At 40.6% G+C, this 14902-nt stretch overlaps 2 protein-coding genes across 2 annotated transcripts in view; one reads left to right on the top strand and one right to left on the bottom strand.

The window, feature by feature from the left end:
* Nucleotides 1-2050: 2050 nt before the first annotated feature.
* LOC102080247 (filaggrin-2) lies at nt 2051-4066 on the bottom strand. The gene is made up of 4 exons (XM_005451525.4): nt 3914-4066; nt 3774-3826; nt 2266-3694; nt 2051-2137 (listed from the first exon to the last, which is right to left on the bottom strand). Exons 1-3 carry the CDS (start codon nt 3928-3930, stop codon nt 2274-2276), a joined length of 1491 nt encoding a protein of 496 aa, XP_005451582.1. The 5' UTR covers nt 3931-4066; the 3' UTR covers nt 2051-2137; nt 2266-2273.
* Nucleotides 4067-9253: 5187 nt separating this feature from the next.
* The window catches only part of rusc2 (RUN and SH3 domain containing 2), a 40041-nt gene continuing 34392 nt past the window's right edge, over nt 9254-14902 (top strand). The window contains 1 exon segment of the mRNA XM_005451518.3: nt 9254-9495. The gene's annotated coding sequence lies outside the window, so the exon portion shown is untranslated.

Genomic DNA, 14902 nt, shown 5'->3' with positions numbered 1-14902 from the left:
ACCAAATATACAAAAAATCAAATTTAAAAAAAAGAAATCAACTAAAGAAGATTGGCTTACTAAATGTACTATGCTGTTAAATGATAGGATCTGGTGACACGTGGCCTAAAACTAGACCAAATACAATTAACTACGCAGATGTTTGGGGAGTTCTTTGGACACTGGACTTCATAGTGAAACTTATTTTGTTCACATCAGAGCTGATTCTGAGTTTTAAATACCTGAAGCATGATTTAACACTCACATAACCAGTTGTGCTTGTAGTGACTATTGAAACAGAAACCCCTCTGGAGACTGGCGGTCTTTATTCAATGCAATTAAGTTTTATCTATATAGCACCAAATCCCAGCAACAGTCACCTCAAGATTAAAAATACTACAGAGGAATAACACCAATGTTCAGACAACCCCCTATGAGCAAGCACTTTGGCGACAGTGGGAAGAAAAAACTCCCTTTTAACAGGAAGAAACCTCCAGCAGAACCAGGCTCAGGGAGAGGCGGCCATCTGCCACGGCTGGAGGGAGACAGGACAAAAGAATCACTAGGCTCGCCTCTTCAGCCCTCAGGCCTTTCTCGCAGGATCAACCTTTTGCTGCAGTGACTCAAGCTGCATTCACAGCTGCCTTTTTGGTACTTTATCTCTGACATTTCAGAAGTGGCTTAATGTTTGTTTTCAACTGTATTTTTTAACCTTTTAATTTACACACACTTTGAGCATTAGTGTGACCGGAAACTTTTAAGGTGGAGCTGTTATATTTGTAGTATTCTTACTTTTACTTTTAACCCTTAAAATGTGGCTGTCATTTTACATATGAGATATAGAAGAATTGTAACTCATACTAATATACCATTATAGTACAAGTTATACTTTTGAAACAGTGTAAAGTCATCTCAGTAAAAGCAACTTTCTAGAAAACAGTTCCTTAAAGAATCTATTTTGCCATTTAGGGAAAACTGGTTTCTTTATAGTTTAAAACAAGTATTAAAATATTCTAGTCCCTGCAGTATTTGTCTTTTAGTCCCAACATGTCCACGACAGTCAAGTTTCATGTCAGATGGTGCCACCTATAGGCAGAACATAAGCATGGACATGTAGGAACAATGTATGCTGGATAGGAAACAGTTGTTAGATTAAATGTGCTGTGAATAAATGAGTTCAAAAACATGGAATGCTTCTGCTAAGGACTTGGAGGGATCACCAAACAAAATGGAATTAGTCATATGCCTGCAGCCTCCACATCTCAAACCAATTTAACAAGATCCACCAAAACCAGGATTTGGACAAACAGCATTTCATCCGTCGAGGGAATTATCAGAGACATGTACATTTTTGTAGCTTATTATTTCTACCACCTACGTTATATTAACACCTCCTGGAGGATACTTAACTGATAAAGAGACGACTTTGGTCGCTTTGCTGAACAGGAACATGGAGTTAAGCATTGCAAGTGCACTGCATGCAGCAGTTTTCCACGAAGGCCTGTTTTTTTTTCTTGCAGTTACCCAGTGAATTTAGATGTGCACCTGAGACTCATTTGTCTCTGGTGCACATTAAAGAAAATCTGACTTTATCTAGTAACCAGACTGAATAGTGCTCTGAATCAGTTGGATTTTCTCTTTTAAGTTAACAGCAGTCTGGAAATAAAAGGTACGCAAAAAAGTAATCAAGATTTCACTTACATGCTGAAAAATATAGACTTTTGGCTCTATATGCAGAACCAATCTAAAAGTCTCCATTTTGTTTAAGTTTTCCACAGTAGCGTCATAATCCCAGTATTGATGTGCAGTTCTGTTTCTTTGCCTGGGTTTTTTTTTTTTTTTTTTTTTAAAAAAAAAAAAAAAGCAGCTTGTTCCAGTTGAACTGGGTCACCTGCAGACTGAAGAGCAGGTCATTATGCATCACTCGTGCTGTCAGAGCCAATCTTCTTTGCCTGCTGTAGATGCTGCACATGAATGGCTTCAGTTTGAGCTCAAAATTTGAAATATGCACCACCTGCTGTCACAACTGAGATATTAGTATAAAATATAAATAAGCTAGCCCACACACAGACTCGTCTAGACAGATTTATTTACATTTCCCCTAAAGATCAGTTTAATTGTATCCATGCAGTTAATGATCCATCTTCTGATGTTGGCCCTAGAATGAGAAAGATGATTAGTGGTGTTGCTCTTATGCAGGTTCTAAAGGGAAAGGGGGGGGAAAAAAAAAGAAAAAAAAAAGAAAAAAAGGACAAGGTAAACACCAACTAGTTTTATGGAGTATACCTCTTCGTTTAAGCCCCTTGCAGAATCTGGTGGTTTGTGGCAGTTGCCCTGACCCAAGGCTGAAGATGAGGTCTGCGCTGGTAACGCATCATCTGAGGATGCATTGGATAGCTGCGTACCTGTATTGGGATTTGAGCCTGATAGTAAGAATGGGCCCGTGGATATGCTGAATAACTATGAGGCTGTGTCTTGGACTGAGCATGATGACTGCGAGGCTTTAGGTGGGCCCGGGACTGAGAAGTGCTAGCATGCAGCTGGTCTTGGGGCTGGGCCAGAGAACTACGAGGTTGTGCCAGTGAATCAGCCTGATTGCTTTCAGGCTGAGAACTGTGAGACTGCAGCTGGGTCTGGGCCTTGGGATGGCCATGGCCCTGGCCCTGAAAGCTGCGGGGCTGTGGCTGGGTCTGGCTTTGCAGCTGGGTCTCGGGATGGCCTTGATGGCTACGAGGCTGGGTCTGGGGACGGACCTGGGCATGGCCCTGAAAGCTGCGAGGCTGTGGCTGGGTCGGTACCTGGGCATGGCCCTGATGGCTGCGAAGCTGTGGCTGGGTCTGGCTCTGCAGCTGGGTCTTGGGATGGCCTTGATGGCTATGAGGCTGGATCTGGACCTGGGGATTGGGATGGGCATTGCCCTGAAAGCTGCGAGACTGAGGCTGTGACTGCAGCTGGGACTTCAGCTGAGCCTGGGGATAGCCACGATAGATGCGAGGCTGCGGCTGGTGGGAATAGCCATGAAAGCTGCGAGGCTGCAACTGATTCTGGGGATGACCCTCAGGCTGGAATTGGTGATGGCCCTGAAAGCTCCTGGGCTGTGGCTGGGTCTGGCTCTGCAGCTGGGTCTTGGGATGGCCTTGATGGCTACGAGGCTGGGTCTGGGGACGGACCTGAGGAGGACCCTGAAAGCTGCGAGGCTGCAGCTCGGTCTGTGCCTGGGGTTGGCCCTGAAAAGTACGAGGCTGAGGCTGGGACTGCATCTGGGTCTTGGGGTGGCCCTGAATCCTACGAGGCTGTGGTTGGGTTTGGGGACGAATCAGAAAGCTCCGAGGCTGGGTGTGGGGACGGACCTGGGGATGGGCCTGGGGGGCACCCTGGATCCCAGGATGGCCTTGACTGCGAGGCTGCAGCTGGGGGTGGGCCTCAGCCCAGTAACTATGAGCCTGTGGCTGAGCTTGATAGCTGCGAGCATGCACCAGGGGCTGTGACAGGGGCTGGACTTGTGGCTGAGAACCATAAGCTTGCAGCAGTGGCCGGGGGAGGTAGCTGCGAGACTGGGGTTGGACCTTGGGCTGAGAGCTAGGAGCAAGAGAGCTCCGAGGCTGAGGCTGGGCCTGGTCCTGGTGCAAAGGGTTGAACCAGTGTGGCAACTGATGAAGCTGGTCACCTGAGACCTGCTTACTGGCATCAACATTTCCAAAGCCAAGATGGGAAGCTGAAAAGAGATGAAACTTAGCAGTGAATAACCATGTTTGTCATACTTTACTTAAATTTTAGCTTTACATGAGACTTACGTTTCATACTTGCTTGAAGCTCCCCAACAAGAAGTACCCATGGCAGCAACACACTAAAAAACAAAATCATATTTGAATAAACTATTGTGATTACATCAAAGGAAGTCATAAATCTCAAGAAAAGAATGATTTGAGATTACCAAAATATAAAGCTCATCGCTTTAAGCAGAAATAATATCAGGTGTAAGCTTGAGAAGCCCCAAATCTAGTGTCTGTTAACCCAACACAAAACAACCACCACTCTGCTTTCCTCCTTCTGTAGCACAGTGGCAGGTGGAGTCAAGGCACCCAATTTATCTTCTCTTGACAGCCAATCAAAGGTCTCGCATCCAAAGCAACTGACAGGAAACAGACAGATTACTTGCACCTGATGCAGATTCATTATGATACACAGGTGTTCAGAAGAGAAGAGACTTCTTTCTGAACCAGGCAATTGCTTAGTGATGCCAGTGGGTGGCGCTGAGGACTGACAAACTAACTTTCCAGCAGGGCCAAAGTGTGCAAAGTTTGCAGTGAAAGTATGAGAGACCTGACCTTCTAAAGAGAGCCCCACCTGACTCCACTCACTCTGTGCAAGTGGCATTTATGATTGTGTAAAAAATATAAATCTAATGACACCAAGATAAAAAGAAAGATGAAGAAAAAAGAGAAAACAGGAGAAATGAAAGCCATAGAAGCAATAAATCAGCGAGATGATGATTAAATATAATGGTAAATAGTCTATCCTTAAATGTTGGGGACACTTGAATATTAGAACTTCCTGTAGCACGACATTATTTCTTTTCTTTACTCTGACTTTGACTTAGCTAACAGAGCATCCTGTGTGATGTGATTGAGCATGCAATCTTTCTGTTGGTGTGAGATTATTTGTAACATAATGGTGATGAATACAGTGATGAACCCACCCCATCCCTCTGTGGGTTTTTGCCTAGATCCTAACAGAGTCTAGAACAGCCACTGGATAAAAAGCCAAACCATTCTTCTGGTTGTAGAGCTGAAGTTAGAAATACGAGTGATGTATTGACACATATTGAGATGTGAAGCTTCTCCCTCCTTAAAATTCAGTTACAACAAAACAGGATTTTGTACATATTTGAATAGTTTATATTTTTGGTGATGTTGATGTTGAAGAATAACATAGGAAATAAAGACAAGTGGGAGCGTTTTTTAAGGGCTTGAATGGAACTGAAACATAACTGGATAACTAATTGACATAATCTTTATTCATAGAGCTCAAGGCTGTACAAATCAGGGCTGGACTGGAATGGGGCCAGTTCACATTAATGTCATGTCAGCTTTAGTTTCTGTGGGTAACCATTGCAATAACATCAGGAAACCAGTAGGTGGAGCTCAGCATATGCAATTCCCACTCAAACTGAACTGGAGTTTAAATCTCATTGGGAAGGAAAGTGGACTGGTTCTTATATAGTGATTTTCAACACTGGTACTCAGAGCACTTTATACAGCATGTCTCATTCACCCATTCATATGAGGTTTTTTTAGTTCTACGTTTAAATGCTTTCTGTCTAACATTCACATTTAAATGCATCGAGCAACTCGAGGATCAGTATCTTACCCAAGGATACTTTGGCATGCGGAGTGGATCAGCAAGGGATTTAACTACCACCCTTGCAGTTAGTAGATGACCTACTCTAGGCCCTGAACCTCAGCCAACCTGAAAGTAAATGATTGTCCTTCAAATTATACTATATAGTAGTATAGTATAGTATAGTATAGTATAGTATATAGTCTAAATGAAATAATCTTCTGCAAAATCCATAAGAGGTTTGTTTGTCTCCTCTTCTCCACACTTGGCCTGGCAGCGGCATTTGTGTGGAAGGTTACATGACCTCCAGTGTTTGCTGAGGCTCATCATGTTGTTATGGCTGCTCACCTTTATCACTCATATTCTTATTTCAGCCTAAGATGTTTGGTTGTTGACCCTTATCTTTGTGAACTAAGATAATGATGTTATAGAAAGTTGTGTAGTTTGAGAATGAAGATGCCATTAGCTGCTTTTCAACAAGTAGAATTAATCATACCGTTTTCAGGCAATCGCATTGCAACCTGCATAACTTTGCCATTTGTTTATAACTTTGTTCAGAAGTTGGATTTTTTCCCTTTTTCACCCCTTTTTAAACTAAACCCGTTGGTTAGGTTACACAACAAAATTGTCTTTTGTTTAAAAAAAGCTCAATTTTTTTTTTCCAGGTCGATTATTTCATATTATTTGTTTGTAGCCAAACATTTAATATTTTAGTTTATGGTATAAATAATTTTAAACCTGCCGTAAGAGATAATTTGCAGGCCCAGGAGCCAATTTCATTTTAATTCAACTGATTTTTTAGTTACTGTATTCACATATCAGTTGTTTTGTTCCATCAAGTTACAGGATGTAAAGATTCAAAGTAATCTGGCTAAAATAACACAGTTACAAAAAAGAAACAAACATAAAATCCTTATTTTCCAGCATTTGAATGAGTTTTTTTCAAAATCTAAATTCTATAAAATCCAGTTATTTTGGTGCATAAATACATTGCTGTGACTGAGTGCAATGATAGAGTTTTTGAACAAACATAAAAACTGTAATTTCAAATAAAATTGTTGCAAAAAATGCTTCATTTTAAAGTCTGAACTGAAGTGTTTTCATTTTGGCATTTCTTATTATTAATATTAAAAGTTGAGAGATTTTTTCCATCCTGTGTTGCCTATTATTATACTTATTGTTATTGTTAATACTAATATACAGGTTATATAAAGTAAAATACAGAAAATCATATCATATGCAATAACTTTGCAACACAACAAATCAGCTTGTCAAAACATGGCACAGAGAGCACACAATGATAGGTGAACATCAAGGAAATCTCCTGTCAATTATGGAACAACGAGCAAAGCACGATCCCGCTGTAAAAAGAAAAATGACAGGTCAGAGAAATACCACATACCTTGGACATGCTACACAAAATGAAATAATGGCTTGCCTGGCTGAAATGGGTCTTTCCTCAATAATTAGTGAAATTACACAAAGTGAGGCTTTTATTATAATGGTGGATGTAACCAAAGACCTTAGTAAGAAGGACCAGATGTCCTTTGTAATAACATATTATTATAAAGGGTCAGTGTGTGGGCGCATCCTCAACTTTAAAGCTCCAGAGAATCTGGATGCTGCAGCACTTTCACTGAAAATTATATAAATACTGCAGAAGTATGGCCCTGACTACAGAAACCACCTTGTGGTATAACAATAACCTTGTAAATGATGGGGCCTCAGTAATGAGTGGAAAGAACACAGGTGTGCAGGCACGCGTTAAATCTGAAGCCCCATTAGCTTTTTATGTCTCTTTAATGCACATTGTTTAAGTTTAGTATTACTTGACAGTGTGAAATGCATTCCTGGAGCAGACTGGGGTTTTTTGTTGTTGTCTTTTTTCCAATAGCTTTATGTTTTTGTTTCTGGTACCAAAAGTGGCAAGAGGTACAAAGGGAAATTTTCTAAGATCCGCCTAGAGAGTTTCAAAGGCTGATAGAAACACAGTGAGTATGAAAGTACAATGCTTGCAGAACAGTGAGGGACAGACTACCTGCCATTGTACATCTGCTGAAAGAGTTATCTGAGGGAGGAGATGGTGACAGAGCTGTAGAGACAAGAGTTCTGTTAGCCTAAGTACATCTAAAGTTTGTCTTCTTATAACTTTGTTTTGTTTTTGGTGAGGTCAAACATGTGTCTAATATTTTGCCGTCCCCACAGCTCAGTGTAGGCACAGCTGTTATTGACGCTCTTGTTGAAACACTGGTGGTAACACTGGTGATGTATCTCCAGGCCGTCACGTCACACCAAGCTCTGGCTTAAAGCCTACTATATTTCCACTCCAGTAGTTCAAAGACAGGTCAGCACAGACAAGGAATCATTTCGAACTGGTACATTCCTTCCAATCACTGACATGCTTCGGAGATGAAGAGAAGATTTTCATCAGGAAACTGTTATTATGAAAGGGATACAAGCTTTAAATCCCAGATTTTTCCATTTGCTGCACAGTACGCTCACAGCAACATCAACGATCTGGAATACGAGATTCCCCAACTAAAATGAATTCTTGAAAAAAAAGAGAGAGACTGCAAAACATAAACAAGTTTATTAGAGCTTATCATGTTCCCTGAGCCATATAGGGAGCTGTTTCGTGAACTGTTTTAACAGTGCAAATTGCACTTGCATTTCCCGTGACCTGTGTCATGTGAGCACAGTTTTTCAGTGCTTAATCACATCTTCTTTAAGGAACATGATGAGTGACAATCGACTCAGCAGTTTGGGGGCATTAAGCACTGAGGCAAGAAGGGCTAGAGCCATGAACCTTGATGATTTTGTGGATGTTTTTAGACATGAAAATGATGGAGCAAAACTGTTTTGAATAAATGTGACGCCAAAAGATGATTTTGTTTTGTACCAGTAAACACATGAAGGTCTCTGTGTCGGGTTTGAAATCTCAAAGCTGTATTTCCAGTGAAAGAACTACTGATCAAAGTGATGGTAGCATTTGTTTACTATATTATTTACAGGTATTTGATCCTGACAGCTCACTGGTGGATCTCAGGGCCAACACAGAGACAGGCAACAGTTCACAGTCTTACATGATCCAACACGTGTTTGACTTTCCTAAACATGTTTGCTCCAAAAGTGAACTCCATTCTTGGAGAGGGAATCTTAAGCTGCTTGTGCTCAGCTCTGCTGAGAATCATTAAAGCGATTGTTGGGACTTCCAGTCAATCAATTAATCGATTAAAAACAGATTATTATGGATTTCAAACTCTTATTTGGTTTTCATATATATAGCAGGAAATTAACTATACATATAATTCTTTTCTTTCTCTCCTTTTCCCTGTATTTTTCAGGTAACCTATATTTCACAACATCATAATAAAACTGGAAATTCTGTTTCCACTGTGCCACCGCAATATTTTTAGTGGCCCCCACATGGTTAAGCCTATAAAAAATTCTGGAGGCGCCCCTGCAACAGATCCGTTGGGTAAAGAATAATTTTTTTGTCCACTGTCAATATTTTATTATTCTCGTTTTACTTTTTATTAAACACTGTGTGTGCACCAGGTCATTTTAATACCACCTTATAATCTGTTATACTGTGCTATTTATATTACTGTTCTATTTTTCTTTCATTTATAGTTTTTGTAAATTATATAATTCTATTAGTCACTTAAAGAATGTATACATTGTTTATTTTTGCATTTTAATTTAACTCTTTTTTTTTTTTTTTTTTTTTTTTACTATTGCCATAATAGTTACAGTGTATCTTACCGAATTATATACCACTGGAGAAGTTTTGTTATATGTTGTGTTTAACTTGGATTTTAGCCGTTGTCATAAAGGGCTTTCCCAACTTTTGGGGGAAATAAAGTATAAATAGTGTTTTCTTCGTACAATATTCATGCGATTGTGAGCTGTGCATTTATTAAGTCAGTAAAGCTTCGCTGGTTGAGGTCACTGGCTATTAATGAGCGGCAGCTGTCCCACCCAGGGTTAGATAATCCAGTCTGGGACCAGGCTGTGACTTCAGGCTGACGTGCCGCTCCAGCCCAGCCCATCCTGCGATGCAGCGCCGCTGACGCTGTCCGCCCGCAGTCTGTCGCTGAGAAAACAAGCCTCGCTCCTCCACAGCTGCACATGCGTTTCACCGAGAACAACACCACCGCCGACCCCCGAGACGAGGTTAGTGCATTAAATTGTGATTTTTGTTGTTTTCTTTTGTGAACGATTTGGTTAGAGGTGCGGAGGGAAAAGGGCTCCGCTCAGCAGCATCGCGTCGGAGGCAGAAAAAATGATGCCTCGCTCGGTCAGATCGGGAGGGACGGAGACTGCTTTCAGACGATGGTCACCCTCAAACCGCTGTGTCGTGTTAGAAGACGCCTTGTTTTTATGGTTAAATGACAGTTTCCATGGATGGATGTGCCCGTTTGCCTTCTGACGTGATAAACATGGATTTATTTTAATCGCAGCAGCACAAAGGCAGCGTGGTAACGGTCTGACACATCATCCATGTTCGATCATCTATCCGCGGCTTCAGGGGGGCCGTGGGCTGCGGGCTGAAGGGCGCGATGTTCGGTAATAAACTGCGACTGCTCGGGATCATCTGCACTGGTTACACCAGCGGCCTGCACCGTGCCATCACCATATTGATCCCTTATTAGTAGAAACAACAGGGATAGCGAGCAGCGTCAGCTTAGGAAGATTGTAAAGGGATGACTTCCGCCAAAGATTTACAAAATAAAAGCTTGGATGACTCGAAGAACTATAAACGTGTGCAGCAAACACTATTAAAAGGCAGGTTATAAGTATGGGATGGATCAAGAAACAAAAATGCAATAAATAAAAATATAAAGAAAACAGGATCAGTTCAACTGATAGAAATCTGATGTTTGTATTTTAAAAAATTATCAAACAGTGTTTTTGTTTTTTATTGTTCAGATCCATTATTATAAGGTTCAAGACTGTAAATTCTAAACTAAATGGGTGAAAACCTTGCAAATGATCAGAACAGTACTAAACATAAATAACACGGAACTAAAACTTGATTTTTATCTACGTTTGAGCTGATATGTGATGGATGGATCCATTTTTGCCATAGACCCTACTGAGGTTGGTTACTGATACTCAGAACAAGGCTTCATATCCTTAGTATTGATCTGCCCATCCCTACTATGCATCAGAGGTAATGCAGAACACAAGGAAATAGGAGATTTAAAATGTTATCGATGCACTGATCTGAGATTTGGATCAGATGTCCGTTGGACGCTGACGCAAAAAGACAAGCCAATCTGGTTGTCAGAGCATCGGGAAAAAAGAGGCAAAAAATAAAGTATATTGTAAATATGTTTTTCAAAACACTCGAGTAACCGTATTAGATTTAGTTTTATAGAGTTGCTCTACTTTGGCGTGCTCTCTGAGGCTTTTATTTTTTAAGGTTCTTTCCTATTGCTGCTTTTTTTTGTGGGTTGTTGTTGATCTGTTGAGGTGCATTACATTACATTATGCGACATGGTGGGGATGCAGATTACTCATTTGAAAGGCATTGTTGTGTCATGGTCACATTAATGTATAAGTTTTACCAACTAAATTATTACATAATGAAAGTGACAGCACTGATCATTCTCTCAGGGATCACTGTGTGATGTCTTGGTGACATCGTTTCTATTTTGTGGTGTTTTTTTGGGGTTTTTTTTTTAACAGGTCAGTTGTTATATGATTTAGTGATTAACTGAATACTTGTTTTGGACTCCAGATGTTTTGTCTGCATTGTTTATGCAATAATAAGTCATGCAAGATGTTAATACACCAGGTGGTTTACTTGTCCTGGTGCTCTTTTAGACAACCTGATAATCTCAGGGGGGAAGAAGCGGAAGGGAGAAAGCTCAACGTGTCTTACGTAATTTATTTTTTCTGCCTTGCTTTCTAATCTCCAGAACCTGAATCCATTTGTTTACACCTAGATGTCAGCTTTATGCAGCCCTACTGACCTCTGCAGTTCTCCGTCTTTATATACTCTGTTTTCTTTGTTTTTATCAGTATTGTATTTAAAAGAAACTTAACCAGCTGCTTTCTTTTCATGCTCCCAAGACCACTGTTGTATATGTTAAATTTTAGCGTTATCTGACAGTATAAAGCCCTCACTATGAGTCTGTGGCATTTTTATTTTGACTATGTTGTTTATTTTGTAGCCTGTTCTGTTGTGGGATTACTACGCTCTTCCTGTGGGGCACAGATGATTTTCTTTTTAGGATTATAGCTGTAGTAGTAACAGTTAGACTTATAAGGCTGTGGTAGTGCTTGCTGCAGGAGCTGTGCTCACATTTTTATTAGTAGTACTAATAGTAAAATTAGATACTTGGAAGAAATTTTAAAATACAGGTTTTTTTCTGCTGGTTGTGTGCATGGATTCAGGTTAGGTACTCGATTAGAGATTATAGAAGTAGATACACAAGTATGCAGAACCTGAAATAAAATGTAACAATTTTCTCATGATAAAAGCAGTGAAGACTATTACGACTGCCACTGTTTTTACGTCGTTAAAACATTGCCCAAAATGCCCTTACATCCTGCTGCAGAGAAATTTACTGAACTCACTGATTAAAGACAGAAAGAGATCAAGGAAGAGCCGTGAAGATCAGCAGGCTTAGACTGATGCTTATAGCGTCAGAGTATTATCCTAAGTCAACCTGAGGGCCCAAACCGTGTCTGGGGTGCAGCTATAGAATCGGCATAAGTTTTACAATAGCAGTGTGTTTATCTGCTGTTCTTTAAGTTCCACAATATGTTAAAATGTTCCAACTGGCCATTTTCAGCCCGTCAACAGGTGATTGTGTAACCTCTGATTGCTGATAAATATGTTGTGGTGGATATGCTTTTTATTCTAAAGTCACATGTTTCCAGAACTCTGAATTTTGGGATGCAAATTGGTTGTTTTGTCTTACGTAAAGTTGTTGTTGACTGTCAGAGCAGCTCACACTGTTCACAGTGAAAGCCACTTAAAGCAGCAGCATGTTAGCAAAGCATGAATCTGTGCCGATTCTGTCTGCGTCACCAGTCAGTGTGAAGGAGGACCTGTGACCGCTGAGCTAATCGTCATGGCATTACAGGACTAAAGCCTCAGCGTAGTGGTCATTTCTCGAAACTGGCGGATTCACTGAGTCAGGCCGATGCGCCTCCTCTCGCTGTTCAGCTGCTTGTCCTCATCTTCAAATGTGTGTGTCTCTTTCTCTCGTTATGTAACTGAAGGCCTGCTGAGGCCGGATGTGAACAGTTTCTGTGTGTGTGCACGTGCGCCTTTCATATGTGTTAGTGTGTGCTGTGATTTGAGCTATGCTAAGTATGTAAAAAACATGCACAGACGTGACGCCCGTTTCCCAGCGTGTAATCGAGTTTTCCTGAATAGAGGATCTCAGCACTATTATCTGCAGCTGCACTCAGCCACACAAATGCTTGTTTTGGAGACTCTCCAGTTTGTAACGAACAAAGTTAGTTTTCAAAAACATAATTTGGAAACCTTTTCGAGGCATGCCAGCATCTCCCAGGCATTTCATATCTGAACCATCTCTTACTGAGCTTCTTTAGCTCATGTTTGTGTAACTCAGTGCTCAGAGTAGACTGTGCTGTTTTTGCTTATTAAGATCTGCAACCGTGACATATAAGAATTGGTCTCTCTAAATTTTGTCTGTTTGCAGCTTGAAATGTATCTCTAGAGTTGTGAGGTATATTTATCTCAAATATTTTGTCTAAAATCAGAATCCATTGTTTTAGAGCGAATCTGTGACAACAAGCTTGTAACTGAAGCAGGCATTTAACCTCCAACAACTCAGCGTTTCAAGTCAAGGAAAGTGTTAAGAACTTGATTCTTCACTGCTGATCAGCCGAGGTCGCGTGTAGCCTCTGCAGGCCTGTGGTGGTTTGGCCTGGAAATGAACCTCCTTGTGATTTTGATGCAACATTTCTGTTAGGGCTTTTGCAAGTGTTCTGCTGATCAGGGTCTTTTGTTTAAAGCCTTTGGCTTCCCAGGAAAAGGGCAATACTCAAATTAACAAAATGCATTTCCTAAACTACTATAATTTAGTAATATCTGAGGCAGATTTATGACTCCACACAGTTGCATATTGGTACTGAACTGGGCTTTTGGAGCCAGAAGTGACCATACTTTGACCAGAGGGTGGACGGCTAAGCTGTCAGCCAATGCTAACAAGCTAGGTTAGCAAGTTGCAAACATTGATCGGAAAATTAGTAAACTTAATCCATTAGGAATGCCTCACAAAGTACCAGCATCGCAAACTTTTTCCAGTCACGTTTGGAGAACTCTTGAAGCGTGGTTTACAGCTGCTGGCTACAGAGGCCTGTTTTGGCCACCTGTCAACCCAAAAAGGTTGAACCATGTTCAGATTCATGAGTATATAAATAGGGAAATTAACTCTAGAGAACTAAGCCGTTTTTAGTACCAGGCTGTAAACGTACGTTTTAAAGCTGTAAAATCAGACATTTTAACACAGGAGTCTGGTGGGATGATTTTCAGAGCCAGCCTCAAGTGGTCGTTAGAAGAACTGCAGTTTTTGGCATTTATGCTTCAGCTTGGTTATTTTGGCACTTGGGAGCAATGTACCACTCTACAAACCTTCTTTATGTTTTTCACATTGCTTAAATTTCAGTTAATTAAACTGTTTGCTCCAACTTGGCTCAGATTAGTTGGTATTGTTTGAAGTACAGCAAAAAGTTGAACAGGTCTGTGTGTGATGTCACTGATAGTCTTCAGGGAGAACCGGAATCGTGCAAAATTGGAATTAAAAAAAAAAAAAAAATTAAACTAGAACTGGTCAAGAAAATCTATGATCTAATTCTGCAACTAATGATAAAATATGCACGTCTTATTTTGAAGCACATTTTACTGATACTGCCCATATGGAAAAGAAATAGTAAAAACTTACATGATTTACTCATGAAAGTGGCCACTTTCTCATTACTTTCATATATTGTTTTAGTAAGTATCCAAAACACACAAGTTTCATTATATAATTTTTCAAGGGATCTTATATCTGTTTTCACTCTTGTATGCTTTTCATACAAGTTTCACACAAGACGAATACAAACTTTATAAGATTTATATATATCTTTTCCATATGGGTGTTTTTACGCTGAGAAGTCATTTTTAATCTTCATAAACCACTGACTGTGTGAAATGACTTTTATTTAAGTAAAACTACTTTAAGTAAAACCGGCTGTGGAAGAAGAGCAAAGCAGAACCAGCACAAAGTGTAAGGACATAATCTGTGTCCGAAAGGAAAACGGCTGTGCACGTCGGATGTGCATCTTTCCCTTTTGACATTTTTGAGTCGAACGCATCAACACACGCACAGCGATCGTGCACCCACGCAGCTTTTGCCCTCCACCTTATTATGGCAGTTTTGTTCCTTTCACGTCTCTCGGCCTGCAATGCTTCGCTGATTTAAAGGCACCCAGACGGCTGTTTGGGAGAGTTGTGAGTTGGTGTGCGTGTGTTTACTGCTGAAGCAGATGAATGTTGCCCGCCCTGCTGTGTATTTCATGCTGATTTGTCTGACTGTGAAAGACCTGCTGGGAC

This window comes from Oreochromis niloticus, linkage group LG12, assembly GCF_001858045.2.
Source record: "Oreochromis niloticus isolate F11D_XX linkage group LG12, O_niloticus_UMD_NMBU, whole genome shotgun sequence".
NCBI lineage: Eukaryota > Metazoa > Chordata > Actinopteri > Cichliformes > Cichlidae > Oreochromis > Oreochromis niloticus.
The sequence above is the reverse complement of the archived record's forward strand: the minus strand, read 5'-3'. Positions and strand labels throughout refer to the sequence as shown.